At 38.8% G+C, this 21,194-nt stretch overlaps 1 protein-coding gene across 2 annotated transcripts in view; it reads right to left on the reverse strand.

Annotated features, from left to right (window-relative positions):
• The window catches only part of cckar (cholecystokinin A receptor), a 103,237-nt gene that overhangs the window by 31,004 nt on the left and 51,039 nt on the right, over positions 1-21,194 (reverse strand). For both annotated transcript variants that reach the window (XM_039751258.1, XM_039751259.1), the window contains exons 3-4: positions 14,931-15,192; positions 243-370 (exon numbers count right to left, since the gene is read on the reverse strand). In XM_039751258.1, the coding sequence (XP_039607192.1) occupies positions 243-370; positions 14,931-15,192 (390 nt within the window). The remainder of the gene's footprint in view (positions 1-242; positions 371-14,930; positions 15,193-21,194) is intronic.

The raw sequence follows: 21,194 nt of genomic DNA on the forward strand, positions 1-21,194 counted from the left end.
ATTTTGCACGAGCAGCCCATGACATAATTCACTATTATGATACTTTTCTGAAAACTGCCTAATGCTCTTCAGTAAGAGAACTGCTATGATACATAATGTGTGCTGTTTGAAAGAACAAATATTGTCTAGAAGTGGTAGACTGTTGAGTCTTTGCTGCTGGAGAAACAACAAGATTGGCATTTAGTGTCACACATTGTCAAACTACTATTTAAGTACATATTAAAAAATTATGATGTTGTTACCTCTGGATGATCTCCTAACGCCCATTTCAAACTTAATTCCTCTGTAGAGTTCTAAAGAAATTAGTCCATAAGCAGTCATCATTACAAAGCCAGGGATAAGGAATAGAATCAGTAGCAAAAAGATGGACCTTAAAGAAAAAGTAAGGCACAATGCATTTATACAGTATATATGAATATTACAAATTGAGTCATTCTATTCACTGAAGCACATAATAAAAATTAAATAATGAAATAAATTAATTATAATTATAAAATTACTCTAAGGAATTGTAAAATGACTTGACAAGGCTCTTCTCAAATTAATAGTCACACATAAAAATGTATGCAAGTGTTACTAAAAGTAACACATACAGAAAAATAAACTTAGTAAGTTAAATGAAATAGTTTTATTCTTTCTGTAAGTAGTCACAGCAACAATGAGTTATTTCACTCTGGTTAGACTTTGTTTGCTAGTAGACTTTATACTAGTTAATGAACTTTGCCTTTATTTGACTGTAGATTATTATAAATGTACATTATTTATATCCAAATCCTCATGAAGCCATCAAGTTATCCTGCAAGACTACAAGTAATCATTAATATCATAATAAATGTAAGTTAATACAGTAAGACAAAAAAATTGTGACACGTGAGTTGTTGTCTTGCACCCCAAAAAGGAGTCTGAATCTCAGTACTTTAGCAAAACCAGCTTAATTCAACTTGAAACAGGAACAGCACTGTTATTTATTGTAGCGGGATCTACCACTCTTATATACACAGACATAGCAAATGGGCAAGGTCGTGGCCAGGTCAGTGGCGAAGTTATACTGTTCCCTTGCATCACCCATCAGCGACATGTGGTTATAGCGTGACCTTGATCAGCTCGTAGTTGTTTCCATGGCATTATGCTATGGCACTATGCTGCAAACCTGCAGTTGCCTTCCATAGACGTGGCAATCTCACTTCAGCGTGTCATCCCATTTTTTTTGGGAGGGGGGGGGACTTCATTTTAATAGCTACACATGCCCTTAATTGTTAAAAGTCAAACATTTATTTATTTTTTTAACATGTTATTAATTTTATTAAAATCAAATAACATTCCATGCAAGCAAGTCAAGTTTAACAAAACTAGGTTTGAATAAAGTCAAACATTTCTGCTGCATTCACCTGATTAATTGCTTGAGAAATCTGAAGGCCTGGCCTTCGGCCAGCAGGAGACTAAAGAGGTTTGGTTTCCTTATTCCACTGGAAGTGAATGTGCCCTTTAACTCAGGAATGCCCTTTTGCTGCTCTTCTTTAAAAAATATCAGGTACTGCCTTATTTCTAACATGGTTACCAGAACTGCACACAGTCCTCTATACGTGGTGTCACTAACCCATTTGGATTTTGAACATGACAATCTTTCATTTATGTTTCCAAGAACTGGGAAATGAGTATATTGTTGCAACACAAGACACTACATTTTTTCTGAATGTCTTCCTGTAGGTAAGTACACCCATTCTGCCTATATCATTTATGTTATTTGCATGTAATACTTACCCTTGTCTAATTGAAGCCACATTTTTCATATCTTTACCCAGTTGCTTGAGTAGTTGCTCTACTTTTTAGGTTCATTTCATCTGCCTCAGTATTTGCAGTTCCTTTGGTTTTGGCATCATTTGGCTGCAAGTCTACTTACAATATTTGAATCCATGCTATTAAGGTAAAATTTAGAAAAATAACATTCCTAGCACAGATCACTGAGGGACGGCACAGACACTCACATTTCACATCAATAATTATCTGTGCTCTTAATTTCCTGTCCCTTAACACACTCGTAGTTCTATTGTGTACAATATGGCTGATACCAATGAAGCTAGACTATGTCATATTTTTTTTTTGTCTATATAAAAATAGCAAACAAATTTGTTAAGAGTTTCACCTTCTTTAACCCATTCTGTCTATGCAGTTTGGAAAGAGGTAATTTCTAAAATCCATTTTTGTCTCACTTCTTTCAATTTGGAGTTAACATTTGTATTTTTACAGCCGTTAGGTATTTCTTCCGTCTGAAGATATTGTTGGAATAAGTTTGCTAAATGTTAAAAAATAACCTCCTAAACATCTTTCAACACCATCAAGTTCTGAGGGTTTACTAGTCTTTAATGAGCCCTTTAATGACCCTTTTATTTCATAATACAGTAATACTAAATAGTTAAGTCATGAACAAATAATGAAAATATAACCAATTACTACATTTAAATTCAAAAAGTTCAAAATCTCATCAGTTGATGTTATTTTTAAACATGTAAAAATGATTTAACAAATTGTTAATAAAGCATTTTTACCATCCACTAACACATTATTAATGTTGAGAAATAATACATTTTCAGCTGAATAATGACATTGCCGGTTCCCTACAGACTCCCTCTTCCCACATTGGAGTCTGCTGAACCAACACTGTCGATAGTTATGACCGAGATGAGCTAACAAATGAGGACAATTCTCAGATGATGCCACAGGATAGTGGAAAAAGTGCTTTTATTTAAAAAAAAGTCAAAACAAAAGTAAACCAAAAGAGTGTCCATTGTGCAGTGTTCTAAAAACAGTGCATAAATAAATCCAGTGAAAAGTGGGGATAAAAAAAAAAATCAATAAATAAATCCGTTAAAAATCAGAGGTTAAAAATGCAGGCTAACTCCTCCCGATCTCAGCCCACCTACTTCTCATTCTCCCCGGCTCATCCACTGCTCGCATAGCCGGTGGAGACTCAGCAGCCATGAACTCCAATATGCCGACCCCTGTCTTGACTGCCTCCGAACATCACAGCCAGACCGTCAGTGGTCGGTTCTCCTCCCTTCATCCTTTGCACCACCTGCCTTGCTCACCACACTCCACCCGAATATTCAGTGGAGCGAACTAGCCCCTAGACCGCCACAGCCAACGCTCCTTTGTAGGGCCCCAGCTCAAACTGCTTCCTCCTTCCAGGTAGCCAGATCATCGCCAAGACTGCCTTTAACGTCCTTTAACCTCTCTTTCATTCTTTTTTTCAATTTCGTTGATTCCTCTCTATTTCCTTCTGCTGGCCCGTATATATATATATATATATATATATGTATATATATATATATATATATATATCTTGTCACGCTTGGGTCACAGATTTGCACAGAGACACAGGAGGTCGTAGAAACAAGAAGGATTTTTATTCAAACACATGAGTTTAAACGTGCTCCATGACAAGTCAGAGATGACAGTTCCGCTAGGAGCAGAGAGAGATAAAAGCAAACAATCAATTCCAAACTGACAGGCTGCAAGCAAGGCTTATAAGTCGGCGGAGTACCGCGAGGCTTGTATTACGCGTTATAGTGCAAGGATAAGGAGCAATGTGAGGGTAGTCAGTGTTTCAGGGTTTGTGGTTTTCCCAGGGCGTTGTCTCTATTTGGGGTGCGATTAACCCTCCAGCTCACACCCTCCCCCTCAGCTTTATTCACATTCCTGTGAATCAAGCGACTCTCTGTACCAGTTTCATGTAGTTGTGATAATACGTCTGCGTTGATGTGTTCAGAACCTGGTCGGTGCTTTACTGTGAAACTATAAGGTTGTAAACCCAGAAACCATCTCATTAGACGAGTTTGTATCTTTCTGTCGGTACAACCACTGAGTGGAGCATGATCAGTTACCAAAGTGAAGTTTCGTCCCCACAAGTAATAGGTGCTTCCACCCATAATTGCCAAGCATTCTTTCTCAATTGTAGAATAATTACGTTCCCTAGGAAGTAATTTCCTACTCAAATATGTGATTGGATGTTCTTCTCCATCAAAAATTTGTGACAGGACTGCGCCCACACCAAATGCACTTAGGTCTGTTTGCAAGATAAAATCTTTTGTGAAATCTGGGTTCCTTAGAACCGGTTAAGAAGACAATGCTTTTTTTAAATCGTTGAAAGAACGTTCGCAATTTTCTGTCCACAAGATAGGTCGTTTTTCTGCCTCTAGTAAGTTCTGTAAGAGGAGCAGCTCTATGTGCAAAATTTGGAATGAATTTTCTGTAGTAACCAGCGAGTCCCAGAAAGCGCGTACTTGTTTCTGTGTCTCAGGTCTCGGGTAAACAAGCATTTCTTCTATTTTCCTTAATTGTGGCCTAAGTAAACCCTTGCCCATAGAATAGCCTAAGTAATGAGTCTCGGACATGCCTAGTTTACATTTCTTAGGGTTAGCAGTAAGGCCAGCCTGTCTCAAGCTTTCAAGAACGGCTTGAAGCCGCTCTAAGTGTGTTTTCCAATCATTGCTAAAAATCACGACATCGTCAAGGTATGCCCCGGAATATTCAGAATGAGGACGTAGGATCTGATCCATCATACGCTGAAAAGTTAGAGGTGCCCGTGAAGACCAAACGGAGTCTTGTAAATTCATAGAGTCCGTCAGGAGTCGCAAATGCCGTTTTCTCACAACTGCTAGCCTCTAAAGGCACCTGCCAATAGCCTTTCGTGAGATCTAGCGTGGAGATATAGCTCGCCTGACCCAGTTTTTCCAACAGTTCATCGACACGGGGCATGGGATAAGCATCAATTTAGAGACCTTATTCAAGCGTCTGAAATCGATACAGAACCGAACCAAACCGTCTTGCTTTGGGACTAATACGACTGGGCTGGACCAGTCACTTTACTTTCACAATTACGCCCAGTGTCAGCATCTTTTTTTACCTCTTCGTGCACAATATTTCGCGCTTCCGGTATCCGGAATGGCCGCATCTGTACGCGAACATCAGGTTCAGTGGTAATTTTATGTTTTGTAATGTTAGTCTTGCCTGGTAAATCTGAAAAGACATCAGTGTTCCGTTCTATCAAAGATAACAGTTCTGTCTTTTGCGTGTCAGTAAGATCGTTACCAATGGTAACATCGGTCTGAGAAACAGCAGCCAAGGAAGTGTTAACCTCTTGTCGGTCGTGCCATTCCTTCAAGAGGTTAATGTGTAAAATCTGGAATGGTTTGCGCCGCCTGGTATTCTAACCTTGTAATTTACCGGACTCATACGCTCCTCAATAATGGCGGGCCCTGCCATTTAGCTAAGAATTTGTGTGGATCCGAGGGAACCAGTACCAAAACACGATCGCCAGGTTTGAACTCGCGGAGCTTGCTGCCTATCGTAAAGACGCTTCTGAGTTTCCTGTTCTCGTTGTTGGTGTTCCACAGCAATAGAGGAAAGCATAGAAATTCTGTCTTGCAACGAAATTAGTCGATCTGCAAAGCTTGGACCTTAGCTGCTCTCTCGCTTCCTATCCATTCCTCACGCCACATCCAGGATGCCTCGCGCCGCCTGCCAATAACAACTCGAAGGGACTCAAGCCAGTGGACGCCTGTGGTGATTCTCGCAACGCGTACAAAACAAAAGGTAGGACAGTGTTCCATGTTGTGGGATCATTATGAGCAACTCGCCTGATCATCTGTTTCAATGTTTTGTTAAATCGCTTGGTTAAACCATTCGTTTGAGGATGGTAAACAGTAGTACTCAATTTCTTAATAGCAAAGCTGTCACACAATTGTTTCATCACGCGAGAAGTGAAAGGTGTGCCTGGATCAGTTAAGATTTCTCTAGGGATACCAATATGAGTAAAAGTATCACATAGTGCTTTGGCTACAGTAGAAGAGTTGGCTTTTTTCAGCACAATCATTTCTGGATATTGTGTCGCATAATCAACCAACACCAGCAAATATTGGTACCCATCCTTAGTCTTAGGTAATGGTCCCACAATATCTAATCCCACCCGCTGAAAGGGAACTTCCAATATGGGCATAGGACAAAGGGGAGCCGAGGAGGCTTATAAGCAGAGACGATCTGGCAGTCTGGACATGAAGTACAAAATCGTTCAACATCTTTTCCCATATTAAGCCAATAAAATCGTTTTGATATCCGGTCTCTAGTTTTGTCGGCACCGAGGTGCCCCCACAAGATGTGTGAATGTGCCAGATGCAAAACAGTTTCCCTATGTGCTTCAGGTACCACCAGTTGTTCAATAAATTCCCCTCCAAATGATCTGAGATCACTCTGAAAAGGCAACCGTCCTTTTCTATAAAGTGTGGGTTTTCACACCCCCGGAATTACGCTCTTGGTAATAAGAGTCATTAGCAGGGCGAGCCTGTTTAAATGCATATTCTAATGAGCTATCAGTATGCTGCAAACGCACAAAATCTGATTGTTCGTTAACGCCGGTTTGTGTTCGAGGCGTTTGCAATCTGGGAAGATGTAGAAGGACCAGCCCATTCTGGAAGATTGTCGGGGTGACCTCCTCCGTCTCGCTGGAGAGATCGGGTTCAATATCTAAGTTGGGCTCTAGATTTTCCCCGGCCGCTACCAGTTCTTCGTCTTGGTTTTCTTCTTCTTCTCCCCCCCCACTAAGTTCATTAGTGGACTGGACTACTGGTCCCTTACATTTATTAATCAGTTTCGGAAAAAGGGCATTTCTCCGTCCTATGAGTAATGGCCAAGGGCACGAGTCTGAAACGGCAGACCAAACCTTAAAGTGGCGACCCCTATAAGTTAAAGGAAGAAGTAAAGTCTGATAATCTTTAACATCACCATGTACACAGCGTAATTTTACAGTCTCACAGTCTCTAAGGCATTGTTCATTAAGACAGTCTCGTCTCACAATACAAAGGTCACTTCCCGAGCCTAACAATGCTGAGATTTCTCTGGCCCCCAAATTTCACCCGGATCAACAAGCCATCTTTTCCATCCGGATATGTAATAGTTGAGCAACAAACCTCGGCCAGTCCAATCTCCATTGAATGAGCTGGAGACAAGCGACATTCTCTTGCCAAATGGCCGAGCTGATCACACCGGAAACATCTACGGTCGGCTCCGCTTCCGAAATATCCTCTGCGACGTCCACGTCGACGTGCTCTGTAGTGTCCACGGTTTCCTCGGCCCGCTGTTTTTAGCTGTCTCCCCAGAAACAGGCATTTCATCTACGACTTGATTTCCCGGAGAAATTTGCACAGAGACACAGGAGGTCGTAGAAACAAGAAGGATTTTTATTCAAACACCGCAAACACATGAGCTTAAACGTGCTCCATGACAAGTCAGAGATGACAGTTCCGCTAGGAGCAGAGAGAGATAAAAGCAAACAATCAATTCCAAAACTGACAGGCGCTGCGCAAGGCTTATAAGTCGGCGGAGTACCGCGCAAGGCTTGTATTACGCGTTATAGTGCAAGGATAAGGAGCAATGTGAGGGTAGTCAGTGTTTCAGGGTATGTGGTTTTCCCAGAGGCGTTTGTCTCTATTTGGGGTGCGATCAGCCCTCCGGCTCACAATATATATATATGGCACAGTGCCTTAATCACCTGCCGCAGGTAGCCAATGAAGCATTTGAGAACTTGCCCCAACTACCTCATTAACTCCCCGTGGCCGTGAAATTGCACCCACAAAGAGTGACACGGCTTTATAAATTTAAAAACCTGGTCCCCTTTTTTTTTTGAAGTCGCAAACCCACTATACCACAAATACCAACTCCCATCTTACTTATCATATACAAGATTGTTGTTCTTCAGTTGTAGTCTGTAAATTATTTCTGCTTGCTTTGTGATATTTAAGAGAATTATGCAGGCTTTTAATGTTCATAAATTATGTGTTTATAGATTTTTCTGAAGTACCTAATACAGAGTTGAGGCTATTCTTCCATTGTAAAGATTTATAAAGATCTAGTAATGAACTAGCTGAGTTTCCCAGATTCACTTGGGAAATTTAATAAGACAATGGGGCTCAGAGATACTACTGGATGTATCATAAGTACTATGTAACTAACGAAGTACTGTTCTGTACACTATTTTTTTTTCCAAACCAATAGCTAATGTTATTGGTAAGCAGTGTACTTAATGCGTAAGACTATGGACAGAGAACTTTAAACTTTGAGGTTGTAGATTCACACCCTACCTCTGACACTATGTGACCATGATCACATCACCTAACCTGCCTGTGCTCAAACTGGAAAAACGAAATGTAACCACTTGTATCCCAAATTTTATAAGCTGCCCAGAATAAAAATGTCAGCTGCTTACTCTTAAACATGCTATACACATTTACAAATGAATATAACATTCTGGCATCAATTCATTTTCCTGCTTTTCCCAGTGACTTGGCTTTTGTTGATGGTCTCTGAAAAATACGGTTTTATAAGAAAGTGTATTCTTTTGAATTTAAATGAGTAATCAATAGGAATAACGTGAAATTTGATTATATGTCATCTATAGATGTTTATGATTTTCACCTGTTTACCTCATTTACTCAAGTATTTCTCTTTTTGTGTTTTTCATCAGTCATCAGTTGTCTGTTCATGGTTGTATTTTTTAGCATAGCCATAGGCATACAATAAAGTGTTAAACTTCACCACATTTTACTTTAACCTATTACAAACGGCACTGACAAATTTCCACACACCATCCCTACTGAATCAACAACTTCTACCATGTCAACTGATAGGGCAATTGATGAGTCCACCTCTGACCAGTGGAAGGTGCTGCACATAACTGAAGACCAATTAAGGAAAAAAACTAAGGAGGCTAGGCTACACACAGGAAAAGCCACAGGACCAGATGAAGTCAGTTCTCAAGTTCTTATGGTTTGCGCTGACCAACTTTGTGGTATCCTCTGTCACCTGTTCAGTCTGTCAATTAAGGCTCCAGAAAGTGCCGCTGCTACGGAAAACATCCTGCATTGTTCCTGTTCCAAAGAAGGCAGGCGCTTCTTCCCATAATGATTACAGACCAGTGTGATACATGCGTCTCACATCATGAAGACCTTTGAGAGGCTGGTCCTTGAGTATTTGAGTTCTCTTGTGGTAGACCACCTGGACCCACTACAGTAATCCCTCGCTATATCGCGCTTCGACTTTCGCGGCTTCACTCTATCGCGGATTTTAAATGTAAGCACATCTAAATATATATCACGGATTTTTCGCTGGTTCGCCGCTTTCTGCGGACAATGGGTCTTTTAATTTAGGTTACATGCTTCCTCAGTTTGATTGCCCAGTTGATTTCATACAAGGGACGCTATTGGCGGATGGCTTAGAAGCTACCCAATCAGAGCATGTATTACATATTAACTAAAACTCCTCAATGCTAAAAGATATGCTTCCCGCGTGGCGCTTGTTTTGTTTGCTTCTCTCTGCCTGACGGAGGGGGTGTGAGCAGAGGGGGCTGTTTACACAGTGGCTGTTTGCCTAGAAGATAGGACGCTCCTCTACAAAATGCTGCTTTATCCCGGTGCTTCTGTATACTTAAAAGTATGTATTGATTTTTTGATTGTTTGCTTTTCTTAGCGAGCGCTCTCTCTCTGACATTATCTGCTCTTCACGGTGCTCCTTTGAAGATAAGATATGTTTGCATCCTTTTAATTGTGAGAAAGAACTGCCATCTCTGTCTTGTAATGAAGCACAGTTTAAACGTTTGACTAAAGGGTGTTATTTCATGTCTAGAGGGCTCTAATAATGTTAACAGTGTGGGAGAGTTTATAAGGGCTTAAAATATATAAAAATAACCATACAAACATATGGTTTCTACTTCGCGGAAATTCATTTATCGCGGCAGAGTCTGGAACGGATTAACCGTGATAAACGAGGGTTGACTGTATTTCAATTATCTGTCGGCTCCACAAGGCTTATTCTTACCTGGACAAAGCTAGCAGCCCTGTTAGGATTATGCATTTTGAATTTCTACAATGCCCTCAGTGCTATCCAACCATCACTGTTAAGGGGTAAGCTCAGAGATACAGTATGTAGGTGGATAAGCTTTTGGTGTCGTGGATAATGGAGCATCTGTTTGTGAGAATCAAGGACTGTGTTTCTGATGTGGATGTGAGCAAAACTGGAGCACCAGAAGGATCAATCCTATCTCCTTTTCTCTTTAATTTGTATACCTCCAACTGTAAATATAACACTAGGTCATGTCACTTGCATTAATTCTCAGATGATTCTGTACTTGTGGGGGGTGAGACTGAATATAGCAGTCAGGTGAAGAACTTTGTTTCTTGGTGAAGAAATAATTGTAACTCAACATCAGCAAAAACAAGGAACTATTGACTTTTGTTGCATTGAAGAGCCACATTAAAAAGCCTCTGTGTCTGGTCGCTATTCAGGGAGTGGATGTGGAGGTGGGGAACTCCTATAAGTACTCGGGGTCCACATCAATGGTGGGATGAACTAGTCTCGGAACACAGAGCAACTATATATGAAAAGGCAGAGCAGGCTCTTTTTTAGTCAGGTGACTACATCTTTCATATGTACTTCAACTCCGTGACGACCAGATTGACTTTCTACAATGTGGTGTGCTGGACTGATAACATCGCTTTCTTTGTTTTTGGTCATTCTCGTATGTGTTCAGACCATAGTGCATTTTTGTATATATGTATTTATCTATTTATTAATTTAATGAAGTTCTGCAAAACATCAAATTTCCCCTTTATGGGGACAAATAAAGTTCTATCTATCTATCTATCTATCTATCTATCTATCTATCTATCTATCTATCTATCTATCTATGTCTTCTTGTATAATAACCTAAGGACTCACAGCTGGCCTTAAAAACACTGGCACATTTAGACTGTCCGATGTTTCAAATCTATGAAGCAAATCAAGGAGCTCTGCTTTTACAGGAGGAGCTGATACCTGCATTGGTTAGCAGGTTAAATATCAGCATATTTAATACTGTATATAAGGCAGAATTCAAATTTATCTAAGCACCTTTTCTCAGACTTTACAATGGCAAAGAAAGATCAGAAATTAACAGCAAAGCTTAAGAGAAGATAAAATAAGACAAATCTACATCATCATTAAAGGGCAGATTTAAAAGACGTAGACATTTAAGCCATTCCAAACAAAGTAGTGAATATAACGGACCAGATGGAAAGTATACTTTCTTATAGTTTTTAATTATGGGAGATAGAAAAGTATTTTTAAATTTTTACTTTTTGTTGCAAACAAAGCCATGAAAATAAAACAAATGTTTTGCTGAACTGAGATGGAATCCAAGTTCATAACCAAGCAAGTAACACAGTCAGTTCCATGAGTCTTTAATGTAAACAACTGGATATCAGACTGATATGCTGAAAGAACATTTAAACCAAATGCAAATCATTTAAAATGTCAAGCTTAATTCCAAAAATAGGAGGAAATATCTCTAAATATATGCGGCTGTTTAACAACTTAGTTTGCAGTTCTTCCACTTTCCAAAGCACTCTTCCTTCAAATATTATTTCTGTTGTGACTATCTCCTAGCTTTTTTACTCTTGATGAACATGCTGGGGTGGCACAAACTCATGGACAGTCCATGACCTTATTTGGAGAAATGAAAAGCTACTTAAAACACAAAATTATGTTTACGACTGAGGTAACATTAACTTGTTAACACTGAAAGGGCTCATTAAATTAGTGATTTCAAAGCCATCATAAAAACGAAAAAAGGTTAGATTAGAAATATTTTATTTGTCACTGAGAGAAATCAAAACTTTACAGAAGTTCAAAAGAAGCAATATCCTCTTTAATAAAAGCCCTGTGTGCGTCCAAGTGTCCGTGTGTGTGTGTGTCTTCTGCTGAAGTGCGCATGCGCTGCGTCACGACGACATCGCACTCGCGTGCCCCACGCCAAGACAGCACCTTGGTCGCACACACACTCTAAGCTGGGCACACAGTGAATGGCCTATCTGTGGCAGCGCATGATAAGCAAATAAAAGACATCGTTGCTGGGGAGACAGCTGATTAGGTAGTCGCGGCCGTGCACATAAAATCCGTTGCTGGGGAGACGCCACACATACAATAATCAGCTAGCTACACACCAGCACAGATTAAAATACTTGCTGGGGAGAAGACACAGTCACGATTACCAACTGCACGCCACACATTACATCAGTTGCTGGGGACACTCTGTTGATTGACCACTGTTGTGACAGAAAGTCATATTACAGACATCAAAGCCAGTATTACTGTCAGAGAAAATTACAGGCATTTTACGTAAATACAATCCAGTATTACTGCGAGAGAAATTTAAAGGCACACAATACACTGGCGCATATTACAGACACATACAAGCCAGTATTACTGTAAGAGAAAATATTACGGACATATCTACTAACAACATGCCACCCAAAAAAAAAAGGACACATCAAGTAGGACAAAAGATACAGACAATCAAATCCTATATAAGTAACATCTCCTGGAAGAACGGTCAGCTCAACAAGTAAACATCAACAAAAGAAAGGCTGAAAGACAAAAAAAAAATACGAACAAATAGATCGATTGAAGAAAAAGAAAATGAGCGTCAGAAAAACGCTAAAAGAGAAAGACCCAGAAGAGCAAATCTTAGAAAAGGTTGGCATTTACTTGCCAGAACCAGTATTCAGCCATGGTCAGTTATATGTTGCATTATCAAGAGTTAGAAGTTTTCCAGATGTTGGTATCAAGGTTGTAGATGGTCCTGAACAAGGCAAACTCTTGCCAAACTCAGACAGAATATTTACAAGAAATGTTGTCTATAATGAAATTTTATAGAAACATTTCATGAGGTAAAAAAATAGAAAATTTTTCCAAAATATCTTCTTCAGATTTTGTGTATTACAGATTGTTACAAAGGTTTACATTAAGACAATATTAATTATACTTACTGTATTGTCATACGTTTCTATTTTATTTTTATTATTATTTTACTTTAGGCTTCTTGCAAAAATATTTTTGACAAAAAAAAATTAAGACGAGAAACAGAATGAGTTCAGGGTCCCTTGCCATTTAATATAGACTGTTCCTACTAATGTTCATGCACTACTGTTCTAGCGCCCGTTATTGTAATGGGCTTAATGTCTAGTAAAATAATAAACAAACCACAACCCCCCAAACACATTTAAGTTATCTGGTTTGGATAATGAATAGCTGTCTCTGTCAATAAGAGGCGTGAAGGTGGCTGTAAGATCGTGAGCCCTGCCCAGATATACCAGAGGTTAACATTTAAAGGCAATAACATTTGAATACAGCAGGTCCAGCTTGCTGCGTTCACAAAAGAAGCATGCCGTTTTAAGTTCCATCCTAATTGCCTGGTTGAAGACACTTGCATTCAGATTGACTTATCTTAGGGTGTTCACAATGGAGTGAATCATTTCTGTTGCTAAGTTTTAAAATAAGCATTATAAGGATAACATCCCCCACCTAGTTGGTAACATGGATAAACTCAGATTGCATTTCAGATTCTGGATTGTACTCTTCAACTTCAACTGTAACACACTTGATTTTAGTATATTTTATTCACATTAGTCTCCAGACCCCACCTGCTTTTTCCACTCCCTCTGATCATATCATATGTAACCCATCAAGCAATAAATAGCATCTGAAATAAGAGGTTTAATTTGGTGCTTCTTTTACAGTGTAGGATAGCCCCTTTGGCATTAGTGATCACAGTGCTACCACCTAAGTACAGAGAATATTTAATATGTTTTGTTTTATGATCCTCAAAGTCTCTTACATACACAGATGTTGAGGACATGAGAAGAACATGCAGACTCCACACAGGGACCACACAGGACGTGAACTCCATTCTAATTATTATTATTATATATTGTTATATATTGTTATTATATAATTATTAGCAACAGTGCTACCATATTTCTGCCTGATAATATGGTTATATTGTATGTAATTCACTATTTAAAAAAGCCACAGGGTCAAGTTGCTAACACAACTTTTTAAACTTCCAGTTATGAGCATTATACTGCATATCTGTTCAGTTTCATGAATAAATGAAAGAATTTTATACATTTGAATAGTTTACATAACAATATAATGAATATATTTTCAAGTGCATAAATATTATTACATATGAATGGATGGGTATGTTATATACTATCATGTAGTGCTCACAGACAAATTTTACTATAATTTTTTGCTCATGTCATACTAGTCCTTAGAGGGAACATTGTCTATGTTCACCTTTCTCTTTAATTTACCCATTTGAAAAATTATTTTCCAATTTTATTAACTATTATTTATTTATTTATTATTATCACTTATGATTTTTGATTTCCCAATAGTAGGGAGGAAATGATTTTTTGATCAATGCAGGGCTTAACTAAAGACAGTGCCACAGGTAGAAGGACAGCTTCAATGCAGTACACTGAACATTTTCACGTAAAGGTCGTTTTCTATCTTCTTACTGTATGTTAACTGGTTGACCATTTCATCACAATCACATAGGACAGTCTGCAAAGGATTTTACAGCAACATACAGCAGAGAACCCATACATGGATATTCCTGGCTTGGTCTATTAATAATAAGTCTTTTCCCTCATGGACTGTCATTGGGATTAAATTACTATAGCATTATAAATTCTAGTAACAAGGATATGGAAGAAGTTAAAGCTCTGAAGCTGTAAACTGCTTATGGGTTTCACTCAAAATGCACATTTGACCACACAAACCTTTATTTAGATTACAATTTAAGGTCTTCCCAAACCTGTGACAAGCACCACCCAGTGCCAATGTCAAGGAATTCCAGATGAACTATTGAAAAATATCAACACGACTTGCCAAGTCCATTATGCATCCCATGACAACTCAACATGCTCTGTGTCAAGGAATTTTTGCTTTTCACAGGCTTTGCAGATCTCTCTGCTTGATATCTTTATATACAATACATAAAACTTAGCAGTTGTTTAACAAACACCCTTCATTTTACAGGCGTAAGTTATGTGACTTACCAAGACTGGTGAATTACATCGCTTGGCCAGGTCAGGCGACACATGTTTCCAGTGCTGTTATTACTTCTGTTAAAGGGAACCAAGGAACTGGAGATAGGGTATGGTAGCATAATAATGAAAGAAACAACCCAAGTAGCAGAGATTACTTTTAAAGCGTGAGACTTGGTCTGCCAGGCTCTGGACTTCAAAGGGTTGCAGATAGCACTATATCTCTCCAGAGAAATAGCAACTAGGCTGAATGTGGACACGCTTACTGAGATACCTGGTGAGAAAGACAGAATCATTACTTAAAATAAAAAGACAGATATTCAAGTTATGTATTAAGTTAACTCAATACATTCCTACTTTGGGAAAAAAAAACTTGAAATATATATACTGTATGTCAGCATGTGTTTAATTATATATAACTCCTTGGTAAGCATTATGCCTGTCACTATTTGCAAGTAAATAAATAACAGTAAATGGAACTAAGTTATATGTTTGCACAGGTTAAAATGTCTAAAAACAAATAAATGATCATAGCCAAAAGAAAAATACCCAGAAGTACTGAAATAAGATAATGGTTATTCTGTTTATACAAGTATTGATATTTACAAACTAGCACAATTTAAAAGAACTAGAAGCTAACAACCTTTGTATCATTATAGTCTATAAAACAAATGTGTTGTGGACCCAGGTATAACTTCAGGTATGCAAATTTAATTTGTATTTGATGTAAACGTTTGTAAATATCTATATAAGGAAAATTTAAAAAGTAGACAGTGACAGCATGTCTGTTAAAGTATAACTAGCATGGGTCTAGAACTACTGTATAGTGAATAGAAAGGGCACTAAAGTATAGTGATGTGAACAAAACAGGTTAAATATCAGAAACCCGAAGCAATATACTACGGTGGTGGGATTGTTTGGAGGCGAGTGACAGAAAATGCCAAATTAACTTATTAGAGGAAAACAAAAACGGTGAACTGGTGGTGTCAATCATTATAAAACCATACAGACACTTAATTTGCAGGATTATTAAAGAGCTCACAAGGGCTTGCTTCACCTAGGCAGCCTTACAGCAGAAGAGAATAGGCACCAGCCTCCAAAATAAACACCATAACTCCACTGTACACAAGTACATAAATGGCATGACCAGAAATCCAAACCACACTGGCTTACTATGCCAGAATACTAGTGATGCACCGATATGGAAATTCTGGGCGATGCCGATAACCAATATGTTTTTGTCCATCTTTGCCAATGGCAGATATATATTTTTTTTATTTACTTCAGGTATGAATGTTTTAGGTATGCTGAAAATATATTATGCATTATCAAAGAAACAACAGTAGCATGTGAAACAGAGATTAACTTTTTATTAACTTGCTAAATTTTATGCTCTTCTTTGCAGCTCTTCTAAGCAGCCAGTACTTTATGTGGGGGAAAAAGAGCAAGATATGGCTCATCTCTATAGAAAAAATACTTCAGGTCATGTACAAAATCTGCTTAACATACACATTCTGAGTAACTTAAGCACATTAAGATACCATGCCGCTCGGTATATTAACAAAAAAATGAATGCATATTCTTTGCGCTATAATCAGAAATAAATTACTTTAAGTAAAACTAAAATAAAGGGTACAATGAGACCAGTTACCTTGGGCTTAAGCTGGCTTCTTTAAAAGTACAAATGGTAGGTTTTTCTTAACAAAAAGAAGCATTTCTATCTTTTCACCAATAAGCCTGTTTCTCTTTTCATTCACTATATATAGTACAAGGTGTTGATAGGTACTTGATCGCTGCCTTGGCCAAGATTGGAAAATGGGCTGCACTGCTTTTCCAATACTGGAGGGCGTAGTTATTTCTGGAGATAGGGGGCTTGCTGAGATAGTTTTTCAGCTGAAAAAAAAAAGTTTACAAACGTTTACCTATATTATGATAAAAAAATAGTAAATTATTGTTAGGTTGACCAGATTTGTGGTAAAGAAAAACAGGACAACATGATGTTGAAAGCTTGATGTAAAATGATTTGGGTCATATAAAATGCATTTTTGTTGACAAGCCTGAATTATATCAGTTGGCTGTATCAGTTAAAGTGTACACATCTGACCAATTTCAATGTCGTCATTTTTACACATTTTCATATTTTTATGCAATCTTTTTGTTCAGCCCACTGAATTAAAGCTGAAAGTCTGCACTTCAACTGCATCTGAGTTGTTTCATTTAAAATTCATTGTGGCATCTGAGTTGTTTCATTTAAAATTCATTGTGGTAATATAAAGAAAAAAAATTAGAAAAAAGCTGTCTCTGTCCAAATATTTATGGACCTAACTGTATATACTGTTAGACCCAAATGAGTAATAGATTGGAGCCCCCATGAAAAAGGGACACACAGAAGTGTGACCTAGCTGGGAATAATTGACCTTCATGACTTCAGTACCCAATTTTACCAATTATTGTTCACTGACAGTCCCAATGGGGTTTTCCACATGCAGAAATCAAAGAGTAGGAAGCTGTCTATCCCTTAAGTAGAATGAATGGTATGTGTGAGTTTGGAGAGGTGTTATACTATGAGCAAGTAAGTCGCTGAAACTCCAATGGCTGAGAAATGCTGCATTAGAGGGCCTGCAATCCAGCTATTTCAAGGAGTGCCTGACTATGAGAACAAGACAAAGAGGCCATGGAGTGGTAACATGTGGACAAAAGGCCTTATTGCTAATAAAGACCATTTCATGGTGTCAAGATGTGAAAAACAGAACTTATGTCAGCCTTTTAAAAGTTAGGATCAGCAAGAGGACAGTTATTTGTTTTCCTGCTGGGGAACATGTTGACTTCTTAAGTTAAGCAATACAGACGCAATCTAAAATGTTTTAACTTTGAGGGCTTCGGAAGGCTCAAACATGTAGTGGTCCCAGGTGGCCACCAGACATTAACCTGTCTTGGAGGCCTAAATAATCTACAGATTTGTCACTGATGCTGGAAGTAGTTTCGAGGCTCATCAAAGGTGACCATGGAAGGGGGTCTAAAGCTGCCTCAAGCCAATGGACAATAGAGTCAGGCGATGATTTGGGGGAAGGTTTATTCATAGGAGAAAGGAAGGCAATAGTAATAAATGCACTCAGCTAATAGTTTGTTCTTTCAACCTTGGGTAATTGCTGTGGAGAAAAGTGCAGTAGTTTAATTCAGTATATACTTAGTATACACTGCATCCTTAAATGTTATTAGCTTTAAATTCTGAAAAAAAATGTTTGTATGTTAATGTGGGAATATCGGAGACAATGCCACATTGAAAATATGAGAACCTCTGTAAAAACTTGGGGATTAAGCATAGCAGAGGAGGTTCCTGGAGAGCCATTTCCCTTATTGCACAAAGGGAAATCCTGACAACCTACAGTGTTGTCTCCTCAGAACTGGCTGAACTACCCAATTCTGTCCCCTATCTCTCTCTCTTATCTCACTTGGTTTTTCTTCCATTCATGCTTGATCTTGATCTTGATCTGCTCTTTCCTATCCTAGCTCACATTTTCTATATTCTTGTGAGTGTAAGTACACTAAATGGTCTGCAGATCACCAGTGAGAGAAAGCTGTGCCAAATGCTCTCCTCCACGAGAACAGGCAATTAGCCAATTCCTCCAAGCACTTCATGGCTGCACCTCTCTTCCACACACATCTGCACTCATGGAATCAAAGCTACAGTTAGATTGCGCCTACGGCAATGGCTGCCCTGGGAGGACTGCATAGACATTGATTTGTGGGAGGCAAGCTTTCAGCTTATGAGTGATAAGACAAACAGGTATGTAATAAGTATGTCAATTTACATACTGTAGGGGCTCATGGACCCAAATATTCAATAATATATGTGTGTGTGTGTGTGCACGCAAAACACCACTATCACTATCACAAAAAACAGTGACTAATTACCATAATAGATCACAAATATATAAATATACTAGCAGAATACCCGCGCTTCGCAGCAGAGAAGTAGTGTGTAAAAGAAGTTATGAAAAAGAAAAGGAAAAATTTTAAAAATAACGTAACATGATTGTTAATGTAATTGTTTTGTCATTGATATGAGTGTTGTTGTCATATCTATATCTATATCTATATCTATATATATATATATATATATATATATATATATATATATATAGCAAAATACCAGCTTGGCAGCGAGAAGTAAAAAGAAAAGGAAACATTTTAATAATAACGTAACATGATTGACAACATAATTGTTTTGTCATTGTCATGAGTGTTGCTGGCATATATATATATATATATATATATATATATATACACACACACACACACACATGTGTACATATACACACACACACATATACTATGGGGGGCGAAACAGGCAAATATATTGATTTTCTGAATATATAAAAGTCAAGGCCAGAATATATAAAGTGAAAACTTGAATATATAAAGTCATTGCGAATATATAAAGTGAAAACCTGAATATATAAAGTCAGCGTCGGAATTTATAAAGTCATTCCTGATTATATAAAGTCAAAGTCAAAATATATTGATTGAAACGACTCTGAACTGAAGTAAGTTAACAAAAACGTATTCAGAAAAATTAATTAAAAAAACACTGTTCGGTTAATGTTTTGAAAATGATGCATGTGCCCTGCCCAGGATTGGTTCCTGCCTTGTGCCCAGTGTTGGCTGGGATTGGCTCCAGCAGATCCCGTGACCCTATGATCGGATTCAACAGGTTGGAAAATGGATGGATATTCCAAGCTTGACTTTGTATATTCCGACGATGACTTTATATATTGAAGTTTTGTGTTTATATATTCCAGCGCTTACTTTATATTGTGAGGTGGAGGGCTTCGCTATTACTTGTGGGGACGAAACTTCACTTTGGCAACTGATCATGGTCCACTTCAATGGTTATACCGACAGAAAGATACAAACTCTCGCCTCATGAGATGGTTTCTGGGCTTACAACCTTACCGTTTCACAGTAAAACATCGACCAGGTTCTGAACACGTCAACGCAGACGTATTATCACGACTAAATGAACCTGGTACAGAGAGTCGCTTGATTCACGGGAATGTGAATAAAGCTGAGGGGGAGGGTGTGAGCTGGAGGGCTGATCGCACCCCAAGAAGATACAGACGCCCCTGGGCAAACCAGAACCCCTGAAACACAGACTACCCTCACATTGCTCTTTACTTTCTGACTTGCGCTATAACGCGTAATGCAAACCTCGCGCGATACTCCGCTAACTTAAAAGCCTTGTGCAGCGCCTGTCAGTTGAAAATTGATTGCTTGCTTTTATCTCTCTCTCTCTCTGCTCCTAGCGGAACTGTCATCTCTGACTTGTCATGGAGCACGTTTAAGCGCATGTGTTGCAGTGTTTGAATAAAAATCCTTCTTGTTTCTAGGAATAAAAATCCTTCTTGTTTCTACGACCTCCTGTGTCTCTGTGCAAATCTGTGACCCAAGCGTGACAATATATTCCGACGCTGACTTTATATATTCAAGATTTGACTTTATATATTCCAGCGCTTACATTATATATTACGAAATATTCCAACGCCGTCTTTACATACTGAGGTTTTGGGAAGCACTGATCAATGTACCATGAAATCATGCATTGACAGAAGTTCCCTTTGGTTGGGCACGGTCTCTTCCAGTTGCACGGATGGGTGGGTGGATCTTATATGTCTGTGCAGGTTTGTTGTTGACCCTGCTCTAATGGATATTTTCATATTCTGCACTTAGCTTTGCAGTCTCCAATATCACTGAAATGCAGCCAGATGCTGCTTCTTTTTCGGCTTTCACTCTTTTCTTTACTCTTCTTTTTTCTTCACGATGCGCTTGCATTTAAATCTGGCTCCTCGTCTGTCGCAGCGACAGATACACAGAGCGACAGTGTTGCTCTGTGTGCCTGGCCTGTACCAACACTCGCTGTCTTCGGAGCGTCTGCCCCCCTTCCTTCTTTTACATAATGGTATGATCCTAGTCCGATGTGGAGCGGCCGAAGTTTCGGCTCTGCTCGATGGACATCGGCTCCTCTCGTTCACTTGAAAGCATCGGCACTTAGAGCCGGCTCGTTCGCGAACGACACATCACTATTACTTTCTCACTTGCGCTATAACGCGTACTGCAAACCTCGCGCTATACTCCGCTAACTTAAAAGCCTTGTGCAGCGCCTGTCAGTTGAAAATTGATTGTTTGCTTGCTTTTATCTCTCTCTCTCTGCTCCTAGCGGAACTGTCATCTCTGACTTGTCATTGAGCACGTTTAAGCGCATGTGTTGCAGTGTTT

The sequence above is a fragment of the Polypterus senegalus genome, chromosome 4 (genome assembly GCF_016835505.1).
Source record: "Polypterus senegalus isolate Bchr_013 chromosome 4, ASM1683550v1, whole genome shotgun sequence".
Classification (NCBI taxonomy): domain Eukaryota; kingdom Metazoa; phylum Chordata; class Cladistia; order Polypteriformes; family Polypteridae; genus Polypterus; species Polypterus senegalus.